This window comes from Bison bison, unplaced genomic scaffold (assembly GCF_000754665.1).
Source record: "Bison bison bison isolate TAMUID 2011002044 unplaced genomic scaffold, Bison_UMD1.0 scf7180017853849, whole genome shotgun sequence".
Taxonomy (NCBI): domain Eukaryota; kingdom Metazoa; phylum Chordata; class Mammalia; order Artiodactyla; family Bovidae; genus Bison; species Bison bison.
This window is the reverse complement of record NW_011484422.1, coordinates 47,922-60,860: the sequence shown is the minus strand read 5'-3', so window position 1 is coordinate 60,860 and position 12,939 is coordinate 47,922. Positions and strand designations below refer to the sequence as shown.

Sequence of the window (12,939 nt, the reverse complement as noted above, 5' to 3'; positions counted from 1 at the left end):
CAACTCTTTGCATGAGGTGGCCAAAGTACTAGAGTTTCAGCTTCAGCATCATTCCCTCCAAAGAAATCCCAGGGCTGATCTCCTTCAGAATGGACTGGTTGGATCTCCTTGCAGTCCAAGGGACTCTCAAGAGTCTTCTCCAACACCAGAGTTCAAAAGCATCAATTCTTTGGTGCTCAGCTTTCTTCACAGACCAACTCTTACATCCATACATGACCACTGGAAAAACCATAGCCTTGACTATACGGACCTTTGTTGGCAAAGTAATGTCTCTGCTTTTCAATATGCTATCTAGGTTGTTCATAACTTTCCTTCCAAGGAGTAAGCGTCTTTTAATTTCATGGCTGCAGTCACCATCTGCAGTGATTTTGGAGCCCCCCAAAATAAAGTGTGACACTGTTTCCCCATCTATTTCCCATGAAGTGATGGGACCGATGCCATGATCTTCGTTTTAAAGAAAAAGTTTAAAATAAATACATAATTAAGCTTTTTGACCTTGGAAAAACTGAAATGACCTTGGATATTTTTATGTGTTTATTTCTGGGTTTGTTCTTCGTGGACCCAGTGGTACTCACCAGCAAAAGAAGAAGCTTGGTTCAATCTGATTAACATGGCCCAACTGACGTACAGGTTCTGAGCTGTACTGGGCTAAGCAGACAATTAGACAAGATCCATGAATCGACCCACTGAGACTTACCAAATAGAAGAAGTTGATGTTTGCATTATCCCTGTATGCGTCAGTGTTTAGAGAGTAATGTATAGTAACAATCTTCTCTTGGTTGCATCTAAGTTCCTTGGGTTCAGGCTCAATCATCAGGAAGCTGCTGGTTCGCGAGTAGAAGCGTTGGACTGAGAAATGGCCATCCATGTACTCTGGAATTAACCAGCTTGGAAGGTAGCAGCTTTGTGGTCTGATATATACGGCCTGAGAAGATAAAGGAAAGCAAATGGGTTGTAGAGGTATAAAGATCTTCCAGGGACAGTCATTATTATAGAATGGAAAGCCTCTTATCTCTTCAGGACAGGGAAGAATCTTAGCTTGTGGTTAACATTTCAGAGTTGTTACTGGCAGTAAAATAATAAGAGCACTCCCCTCTTTTCATATATAAAACATGACCTTAGTTGTATGTCTATTTCATCAGGCCTACAATGAGTTGTTTCTCTCACTTTGTCATTGAAGTCAACATTAGGCCTTGTGTCTTTCAGCTACATTTGAACACTAACCAATTGTTTAAATGCAAAATTCTGTTTAAACAGAAGAGGAGAAATCATAGTATCTCTCTTATCTATGCACAAAATGGTCAAAGGAAAGAAGCCAAATCATCTTTATGAGCTATTTCTACTTTCTCAGAGGAAAATATTGGTTATTGGAGAATTTGTAATAATAGTAATTGGCTGTTATCTTGAATAAGTATTCTTATGTATTATTTAATGAACAAACATAAAATACACTAAACGTTAAAGTGTATTAAAATGTATTTTCAATGTGAAGTATCTTTTAAGAGATTTCTAATCTCCAAAATTCCTAACATTCATTTCTTCTGTGGGATCTCATCCACTCTGATGTCTTACTTTCAGACGAAACTCCGGATCAAATATATCAGAAGTATCAATGGAAAACTGAGCTTCACCATTCTCATCTGTGGTGTAGTTTCCTACCAATCTGTCATTAAGCTCCAACTGCAATAACTTGTTCACCATTGGAACATTATTAGGGCCGGAAAATTTAAGCTGCACACACACAAAAAAAGAAGCATTAATTTTTTAAATTAAAATGTCCTATTTCTACCAAGAAAGCATTTTCTATTTGCAAATGTGATTGTTTATTTGTAATTATCTTAAATTCCATTAGGCAGAAAGACGTTCTATTAAAAAATTTTTGATATGGAGATACCTATAATTGTATCTATTGCTTTCTTTCAGCCTAGGACTTTTTCCAATATATCATATACAGTCATGCTACACATGTGTTCTGAAAGTAGGAAAAAAGCGTTCAGAAATTTTCAAAAGGCAACCTATGACCTAAGAAAATCAAATGAAAACACTTTTTTTTTCAAACCCACAGTTCCAAAATAAGAAATTCCTCTTCTATAGAAAGGGTCCATGTTCTCGAAGCTCACACTTCCAAGCACTGGAGTGATAAAAATAGAAGACTTTTTGCTGATCTGCACACCTGCAAGAAATGAAAAGCAGTGTTATGGGAAATATATCATTTGATCAAGAATTTCAGAAGAACAAATAACTTCGATTTTGTTTGTATATGTGCACATGCATATACACAAAATTGTATTCTTGTTGTACATTAAAAAGGAGGTGTGGGTGCTAGGACCAGGCTACAGAGTACTATTAGGTTATATAATTCATCAAGCTGAATAATGTAATTAGCATGAAAATATTTGAATCAGAAACAGGAGAGAACACTCAATGTCCTTCCTCCTACCATTCTAGTCATTTCTGGCTTGGAACTCTTCTTATGATGGAGAATACCATAGCAATTTCAAAAATAAGGCTTTCACTTCCAAAATTATTATTAGCCGGCAAGGTAACTGTTTTCACATTTTTTCCAGATTCAAAAAAATATATCTGATAGCAAAGTAAGTAGAAATGTGTTGTGATACCAAAAAAGCATGTCATAAACAGAGGCAAGCACATGTAAGTTACAATATAAATGTGTCAAGCATCTATTATGAAGGCCATTATAATATTTATCAAGTAGATTCACACAAAGAAGTTTATAAATAATATTATCTCAATCATTTTTAGGAGAAGGCAATGGCATCCCACTCCAGTACTCTTGCATGGAAAATCCCGTGGACAGAGGAGCCTGGTAGACTGTAGTCCATGGGGTCGCTGAGAGTCGGACAGGACTGAGCGACTTCACTTTCACTTTTCACTTTCATGCATTGGAGAAAGAAATGGCAACCCACTCCAGTGTTCTTGCCTGGAGAATCCCAGGGATGGCAGAGCCTGGTGGGCTGCCGTCTATGGGGTCGCACAGAGTCGTACATGACTGAAGCGACTTAGCAGCAGCAGCAATCATTTTTAAGTAACAAGAAATAGTAACTGAATCTGGTTTTACTACCTCAAATTAAATCTCGCATTCCTCTTTTTCTGTTTCATTTTTTAAACAAATATTTATTGTACCCTCACTATGTGTAGATTTTTCACTAATGATTTTTGCCTTTGCAAATGTATCCAGTTGTATTAAATTGGAAGTTGGCAAAGATCTATAAAGGTTCTGATAGTTATTATTCTAAGCCCATGATTCACAAGCCCCTCTCACAGCTACTCAATTTTGTTGTCACTCTTATGCAAGGTGCGTAAATATGGTCGTATTCCAATATAAGTTTATTTACGTAAACAGGCAAAGAGCTGGATTTGACTTACTAGATGTAGATTGTGAAATATGCATTAAATAAAAAACTAGGCCCTGGCAGTTGATTATCACACAAAATTATAAACAGACACCTAATTTTTTCACCTGTCAAGCCCCTCTGTCTTATTGATGCAAGCACAGATGAGATATAAACGTAGAGCATTTACTTAATAATTTTAAGTATTATTAGGAAAATCTTATTCAAAAGCAACACTCAAATTGACCTATTGGCAATGTACTCCACATGTTGAACAATTATTGATCTGTATTTCGTGAACATTGTTAACTCAGTAAACATCTCTCAGTAAGCTGCATATAGCCCCAGATTGCCCATAAAACACGAGCATTACCTGTCCCAATTTCTGTAACAGTTGTGGTGATATAAAATGACATGAAAAGTCCAGAACGGTAGAGTTGGAAGACTTTTGTATTTACAATTTGAGAAACACAACCATTTTTCAACTGAAAAGAAGAGAAAGTGTAATGAAAAGGTTAGGGATTTAAAAGTCTCTAAAAATATATGGAGTTTCAGCACAGATATATAGCTCCCTCAATTGCTCCATGGCTCCATCTCACAAACTTGGTGAAATGACCAAGAATTACAGAACAAGGAGGAGGAGGTTGGGGGGAGTTTCATCAGTAATGAAAACAAAGTGGAAGTAATGCACATTTTACAGATTTCAGGGATATTCTCCTGGAGACATTGATGGGAACAAATTTAAGAATGAAAAATGGATCTGAATAATATTTTAGGATTGAGAAATTAAAATCTCCTTAATATTTGAGAAGTATTAAGAACAGAATATGTGACACCAAAACACTTCAAGGTAAATTGTTCATTTAAAAAAGGAAAAATCTGGTGCATGTATACAATGAAATATTACTCAGCCACAAAAAGAAGGAAATAATGCCATATTCAGCAACACGGATGGACCAGGAGATTATCATACTAAGTGACGAAAGTTAGAAAAAAGATGAATATGTGATTTCACGTGGAATCTAAAAAAGAGAATACAAATGAACTTATTTATGAACTAGAAACAGACTTACAGACATAGAAAATAAACTTGTGATTATTAAAGGGGAAGGGGGGAGGGGTAAGAGGTTTGGGATTACAATATATACACTATTTATATACAGATAGTTAATCAACAAGGACCTTCTGCATAGTATAGGAAACTATACTCAGTATGTTATAATAACCTATAAGAGAAAAGAATGTAAAAGAAGAATACAAAAGAAATAATACATGTATTTATATATATGTGTGCAAGTGAATCACTTTGCTGTACATATGAAATTAGCATGACATGGTAAATCAACTATATTTCAATAAAGATTTTAAAATTGCTACCAGTGTAAAATGAAATGAAATAAAGCAAAATCTGTAGATAATATTTCAGTAGCGACAAGAATAATTAGAGAGATATAGATTTAATTCTATTTTAAAATATAGTGTTTATTAATTTCAAATGTAAAACATTAGAGGTATATATCAATTCATTGAACCTCAGAACCATGATATGAACAAGTCACTATTATCATCTCCTTTATATGGATAAATGAACGAAGCCCAGGTTGGCTATATAATCTGCCCAGTGTTACACAGTTGGGAGGTGGTGGAGCTAACCAGGCATTCTGATTCCAGAATATGTGGTGCTCTGAACTATCAGCTATAAAATCAACAACAACAGAAAAGGTCAAGTTTGTCTGTTTAAAATACAAATGAAAAAGAAATAATAAAAAGTAATCAGAAGAACTTTAATTGCTTTGAAATTATAAGGAAAAATTTTTCAGTCATCCCTGAGTCAAAGAGACCACGTGAAGTAAATCAATAATAATCTAGATGTTGCCATTGTCAAGGGACGAATACTTTGCATCAAAATCTTTGCTGTTATGTTGTGATTAACTGAAAATGTAAAAACACTGAATTTTTTTTTTAAACAAGAAGCAACTAACATTTTTTGAACTAATAAAATAAACTAAAATTTTAAGGAAAAGAGTAACATGAAAATGAAAATAAGTTATACAGAAACAGAAAGTAATGTTAGGAAAAAGGTGAAAGCAGAAGTTAAAGACCAACAAAATAGATGAACATTTTTATGAGATGATTTAGGAGGGCAAAATTGTACAAGAGGTAGATACTAACACAGATGAAAATCCACCTGGAAGAAAAGAAAATTATTTTAGAACTTAATAAAAATTGTATGTTGATTAGATACATTTTTAAAATCTTATAAGATAGCTACATGTATAATACAATGGCGGGTAAGATATTTTTCTAGGGCTGAGAGCCCATAAACATTAGGAGCTCTGGTATTTCAAAAATACCACAAATATTTAAATAAAAACTTGAAAAAAATTTGCTTTGAGACTAGAGGGTACTTTTTTTTTGGCTGCATTGGATCTTTCTTGTGGCACGCAGGTTCTTCGTTGCTGTGTGCAGGCTTTTTCTAGTTCTGGCAAGAGGGTTAGAGGGCAATATTCATAAAACAAGAAAGTTTCCATTTCACAGCAACAGGAAAAACAGGTATCATTAAGAGTTCTCAAACAAGAAGTCCAAACTGATAACAAAAATATGAAAATATGCTCAAACTCATGAATTATTGCTGTTGTTGATTAGTATCAGTCATGTCTGACTCTTTTGTCTATAGCTCACCACGCTCCTCTGTCCACGGGATTTTCCAGGCAAGAATACTGGAGTGGGTTGCCATTTCCCTCTCCAGGGGATCTTCCTGCCCAGGAATGGAACCCACATCTCCTGAATTAGCAGGTTGGTTCTTAACCACTGAGCCACCAGGGAAGCCCAAAACTCACTAGTAATGCAAGTTAAAACAAGCTAAATTTTTGTCTACCAAAATGGCAAAATTCATGTATGGCTGGCAGTAATATTTTTTAAAAATTAAATCTATAAATGATTATATCTATCCACCTATTTATCTACTTTGACTCAGGAAATCTGCTCCTAGGGATCTATTTCAAATAAATAAAACTTCTCATACATAAAAATATTTTTAGCAGATTATTTATTGTTGCATTTTTCACACTGGGGAAAAATTAAACACTAGTTGAATGAAATCCCCATCACTTGGGTAAAATGGCTGACAAAATTATAACCACACCGTAGAATAATGTTCTCTGATGTGAAAGAATTCCATTCAGTCTTTTTTAGTCTGCAATCCCTACCTAAATATAGGTTTCTGTCTGTATTAACCAAATATCGATATTCACCAAAAAGACTAAGTAATTTTCTGTTCAAAAATTCAGTGAGATTAGGACAAACAATTAAAATACAAACTGTATGCTGTAAACACATTTCGCTTTTGAAGTCTAAAGGTGATCCTCAAAGGGATGCTCATGATCATTAATGTTATGATACTATAAACTGAAAAAGCAAATGGTGGCTTCAAAAGTGAACTTCAAATCTAAGGTAATCAAATAGATACTCTGAGTTGCAGCTATTTGCAAGTGAACTTTTTTCATAAAGACAATTCTAGGTGGCATGGTGAGTGCCATCAGGGATTTATTTATGTAAAGGATAGTTTATGATACTCCAAAGAAAGATCAGAGAGGTCACCTAAACAGTATAAACAAAAAAGACAATAAGATCTTTCAAATTCTAAAAATTCTATGAATATATGGGTGAAGCGCAATGAACTTGGCCTAGAGAATGAATTATACCTTAAATTTTCTTCTCATTTTTTACCTCACCCATGTACAACCTCCATTATCCACAACATGAAAATAGTGTTGTTCAGTCTCTTTTATAAATGGAATCAAAGAAAGAATAATATTGAAAATGAGCAAGAATTAATTTTTTGGAGTAAAGATCATGATCTGTACCTGTGCAACAAACTGTTCACATATTTTATTCTTGTCTTTCTCACAAGCCACAGAGGAAAAAAATCCCCTGCACACCTGAACTTGGACTTTCCCATGTACAGGTTGGCCAAAGGTATACCTAGGAGGATAAGACATACTGGTAATATGAACAATACCACGGTCATATTTCATGGTCTCTTATTCATAAGTTATATATGAAATCTCTAAGCTATGTCTACCCAACAACTAAATTCAATTAGGAAGCTCATCTATTTGCACTCTAATTTAGATTAAATTAGACATTTAATCTGTTAGGAAGATTCAGTTGTTTTTTTTAAAAATCAAATTCAAAGTAATGTAAAATTCAAAATCTCAGTGACTTGGACTTAATGATCAAATTGAGTTTCAAAAGTTATATTTTAATCTGATAAAAATATTTTAAAAACTGCTTGCAACACTTGCTCTAGCACAAAAGATATATACACATAAATAAATTACTCAGGATCATGAAGTACTTCTTGATTAATATTTTAAATAACACTTCTCATTTCTCACTCAGTAAATATAAAAGGATTGGCATATACTGGATATGCTCTGACCAAAAGTATAATGTCTTTTGGGTGCATGTGTTGGCACCCCACTCCAGTACTTTTGCCTGGAACATCCCATGAACGGAGGAGCCTGGTAGGCTGCAATCCATGTGGTCGCTAGAGTTGGACACGACTGAGCGACTTCACTTTCACTTTTCATTTTCATGCACTGGAGAAGGAAATGGCAACCCACTCCAGTGTTCTTGCCTGGAGAATCCCAGGGACGGGGAAGCCTGGTGGGCTGCCGTTTGTGGGATCGCACAGAGTCGGACACGACTGAGGCGACTTAAAGGCAGCAGCAGCAGTGCTTAGTTGCTCAGTCGTGTCCGACTTGTAGCAACTCTAGGGACTGCAGCCTGCCAAGCTCCTCTGTCCATGGAGATTCTCCAGGCAGGAATCTCCAGGAGTGGGTTGCCATGCCCTCCTTCATGGGATCTTCCCAACCCAGAGACTGAACCCAGGTCTCCCACATGGCAGGCAGGTTCTTTACTGTCTGAGCCACTAGCAAAGTCTGTCTTTTGGGGTGGGATTAAGTAAATATTTCATTTTCTCCCCAAACACACAAAAGACTATAATACAAGCTTTTTAAAGACTCAAAGGCAAATATGTTGATTGTTTGAGCTTTGGCTTATTTAAGGATCCCTTCTACTAGTATTTAGAAAAACAAATATAAAATCAGTATACAGTAAAACTGAATATTATTAAATGTATTGATTATAATATTTTTTTTAGTAGTTGGACATTGGTGTTTACATATATCATTTATTTTTTCCAGTGATCCTAAGATGTAAGTGTGTTATCTCATTTAATGGATTAGTAAATTGAGATCTAGTATCTCTCTTCTCCACATTGTAACTGATGGAACTAAAATTCAAACTCAGATATTCCTTAGGCCACAATCCATGTTCTTTCTCTTCCACTAATCTATTTAAAAATTCTCAATGCTTCTGATATTTTAACTCAATCCAACTCACTATAATCTGTCAACTCTAAATATCAATTACAAGTAAAATAGAGTCAAGACTCTAAACAGGTCACAAATGTTATACCCCAGCATATCTTATTTCCTTCTTTTTACTGTCTTTTATTTATCAGATAAAACTTATTGCATTATCACCTACAAATTGACATATACCCACAAGGTATGTAGCTTAAGTTTACATACAGATCAGAATAAACATTTTCCTTTTATAATCTGAAAAGTTTTTGGTGAATACTAATGCAGTTTATTAAAATACTTTTGCCTGTGGGCGATTTTCTTCCTTCTTAAAAGCTTAATTCATCTCTGAGGTGGTTTGCTGAAATAATCTAATTTGTTGTTGTTTCCTCTGGCTGTTCCAAGCTAAGTCCCAGAGAATGGTTAAGAAACAATGATTCAGTATTGTGCAATCTTAATTGTTGGCAACTCAGTGACTGATGTTATTTTCTGGACACAGTGATTCATTCATCATGTTCTCTTAGCCTGCACAGAAATAACCATGGAGAGCAAGCTTAGCTCTGCTCTCAACTCTCTAGTCCTGTTGCAGGATTTGATTATTGCTGATACTGACAACACTGTTTAATGTCAGATCTGAGTAGAATATAACATTAAGGAAGTTTTAATAAATCCTAATTCCATATCAACATTTCAATAAATCCCAGCTCCATGTCAATAAATAAATAAATCTCAATTCCATATCAACATTTAGCTTTTAGGAAGTCTTTGGAAGGTGATACTTGATAAATATTTTGACTACCCTGATAAAATGCATTGCAGTTTTTCAACATATCATTTAGCAGATAAATTATAGACGTTAATCCCACTGACAATTCTGGTTTTCTGTGTGATTTTTCTAGTGAAACCAGTTTAGGATCCTTATATTGATTATCCCATTATTTTTAACACAGATAATCTATAATATCTCATACATTACATTTACAAAATTCTGGCACATGATCAGCTATTCTTCACTGAAACTCAGAAAAATATGATTGTTTTCCTAGAGTCTAAAGAACATTTTTTTTAAAAGACTAGAAACTGTTTCTAAGATTCTTTATGGTATTCTCAGCAAAATCCCCATGTTTCTACCAGGCTGCCCTTTACCAATGTATCTTTAATATACTACTGAAAATATTCAAAGGCAAGTACTTTTCATGTCATTAGTTAAATAAACAATGTTTAACAAATATGGCAAATATTAACATTTTCAATTGTTTATATAAAGTATAATAGAGGTCTTGGTTAGGAGAGAAACTGAACTTAGATAGCCTAGGTCTAAATTGTAGTTCTTCCATCAAAAAACCCCATTAATGTTGATAAGTTATTTAAATTCTCTGTCTCATTATCTTTCTTTATAACATTGAATTGATAATAGCTCCTTTCTCACAGTGACATGGTGAGAAAGTTAACAAATGTAATGCTTAGCACATTTATTGGCATTCAATAAATATTAGATCTTTTTTTTTTAACTATAATTAGAAATTTGAGGAAAGGCAAGGCATTAGAAATAATCCCCTCAAAAGAAAATAACAATTTCTCAAGTCACATAGGAATTCCTTTTTTACATCAAGTGGATTCAAATTAGTTAAAATTAAATTGATAAAATGCCTTTTTCTCCACTATGATATTTTCAGTATTTCTTTCTTTCTTTTTTTTTTTTTTAGTGAAAACATCCACTGATGGTGAAGATTCAATGAGGCAAGGTGCTTTAGACAAGCTGTCTGAATCGTCCTTGGGCACAATATACTTAGTGATCAATATGGCAGTCAAAAAACTAAAAGAATGTTGCACATTTGTCAGAGTATTGTTACACTTTTGTTGTAGTGAATCCAATTCTGGAAATTGTTCTTAAGTAAATAATTTTTAATTAAAATGCTACATTTTATACACAAAGACATTACTATAACTTTATTTGTCACTGGGAAAACAAAATCAAACAGGCTGCATGTCATATAATAAAAGAGTGGTTAGATAAATTTGGTATAGCCACATAGAGATATGTTTATGCAGAGAGGAATTGGAATACATGAAAAGCCTGGCACTATATAGTGACAGGTTTTCTTAACTGGAGTGAGTAAAAAAGTATAATTGTTGAAAGTTCTCATGAAAGACCAGAGAAAAATAAAGTGTTAATGGCAGTTAATGTAATTAATTTTAGGTAATATCTCACATTTTTCAATATTTTTCAAATATTCTACAGTGACAATCCATAACTTCTTTAATACTTTTAATATAAGCAGATACATAAGTTTACATGGTTGATCTCATTTTTTTGTTTCCTCTAAGCCTTGTATTGACAGGTGGAGTTAAATCTCTTGAATACTTACTTAGCACATGCACTGACTTGGAAGTCATCGTCTGCAATAGTTATTGTTTGTGGTGCACTGACCTTAACTTCAAACTTGGGCAACACTGGAAACAAAGAGAAATATAATGTGACTTCAGCTCTCGCACACTGCTGAGCAAAAATGACTACAACCATGTAAATGTGTTTCCACACATGACATTTTTCTATGTATGCCTCTGTATAGATCATGGTTCAACGCCTCCAAATTCCATCAGTGGGTGATGGTGTCTCATTAGCTAATAATTCCCCTTTCCTTTCTTTGCCTTATTCTTGGAACTTCACATTTTGTTTGCTGTAGTCCTTTAGATCCTTTCTAGATGGTTGTCTTTATTCTAAAATAATGGGATATTTCCTCAGGAGAAAAGGAAGGGTTCAGAATAAGGATACAGGCAATGAATGATGAGCAAGAAAGCAGAGACAATAAAACATAGAAGGACAAGAAAGGAAAATGGCAGAAAACCAAATCAAACTTAATGTATTTGTCTAATTCTAACATAAAAGTTATTTTGTTGAACAGTTCTTTGGACACTTCAATTATATAAGACAACAATCATAATTAGCAATTGGTTACCATTTCTATTAACAGTAAATTGGTGTGTCAATGTCTTTCTTGATTTTTCTTTCACGACAATAGAGTAATCTCCAAACACTGGTTCTAAAATCAATTGGAATGAGAGTTCGGTAATATTTTGAGAAGAGGTCACATTTTGCCATTGAAAAATCCTATTGTTTTGAGGATCCTAGAAAATAAAGAAGAAATAAAAGCACAGGATGTATGAGAATATTATCCTTTTCTTTTTAATTTGTGATCCTTTATATAGTTGGGGCTTCCCTAATGGCTCAGAGGGTAAAGGATCTGCCTGCAGTGTGGGAGACCTGGGTTTGATCCTTGGGTTTGGAAGATTCCCTGGAGGAGGGCATGGCAACCCACTCCAGCATTCTTGCCTGGAGAATCCCATGGACAGAGGAGCCTGCCGGGCTGAAATCCATGAGGTCACAAAGAGTCAGACATGACTGAGTGACTAAGCACAACACAGCAAGGTGATGCTAGTAGTAAAGAATCTGCCTGCCAATACTGGAGATGCAGAAGACATGGGTTCGATCCCTGGGGCAGGAAGTTCCCCTGGAATAAGAAATGGCAACTCGCTCCAGTATTCTTGCCTGGAATATTCCACTAACAGAGGAGCCTGGTGGGCTACAGTCTATGGGGATACAAAGGGTCAGACATGACCGAGTGACTGAACACATGTAGTTCAGGGAAGTAAAGAAAGTTCTATCATTTTATTGCACTTGTATCTGAAATTGTGAAAAGAATTACAGACTGTTAAATGGAAGTCCCACAATAAGAAAGCATCCTTCAAGCCACACTTCCTCCATCATTTGCTTTTAGCAGCTTGTGTGAGCCTGCTTCAATAAATGTATTGATATTATCCAGCCATAATTAAAGAAATTATGGGTTGGAAGCCTCCAAGCCAGGCTTCAGCAATACGTGAACCGTGAACTTCCAGATGTTCAAGCTGGTTTTAGAAAAGGCAGAGGAACCAGAGATCAAGTTGCCAACATCCGCTGGATCATCAAAAAAGCAATAGAGTTCCAGAAAAACATCTATTTCTGCTTTATTGACTATGCCAAAGCCTTTGACTGTGTGGATCACAATAAACTGTGGAAAATTCTGAAAGACATGGGAATACCAGACCACCTGATCTGCCTCTTGAGAAACCTGTATGCAGATCAGGAAGCAACAGTTAGAACTGGACATGGGAACAACAGACTGGTTCCAAATAGGAAAAGGAGCACATCAAGGCTGTATATTGTCACCATGCTT

The 12,939-nt window shown here is 34.9% G+C and overlaps 1 protein-coding gene across 1 annotated transcript in view; it reads right to left on the bottom strand.

The window, feature by feature from the left end:
- Positions 1–12,939, bottom strand: part of LOC104999851 (ovostatin homolog 2-like) — a 51,705-nt gene that overhangs the window by 31,530 nt on the left and 7,236 nt on the right. Inside the window, 7 exon segments of the mRNA XM_010855474.1 lie at positions 684–925; positions 1,573–1,731; positions 2,064–2,173; positions 3,727–3,838; positions 7,220–7,337; positions 11,095–11,179; positions 11,686–11,854. Coding sequence (XP_010853776.1) covers positions 684–925; positions 1,573–1,731; positions 2,064–2,173; positions 3,727–3,838; positions 7,220–7,337; positions 11,095–11,179; positions 11,686–11,854 — 995 coding nt within the window.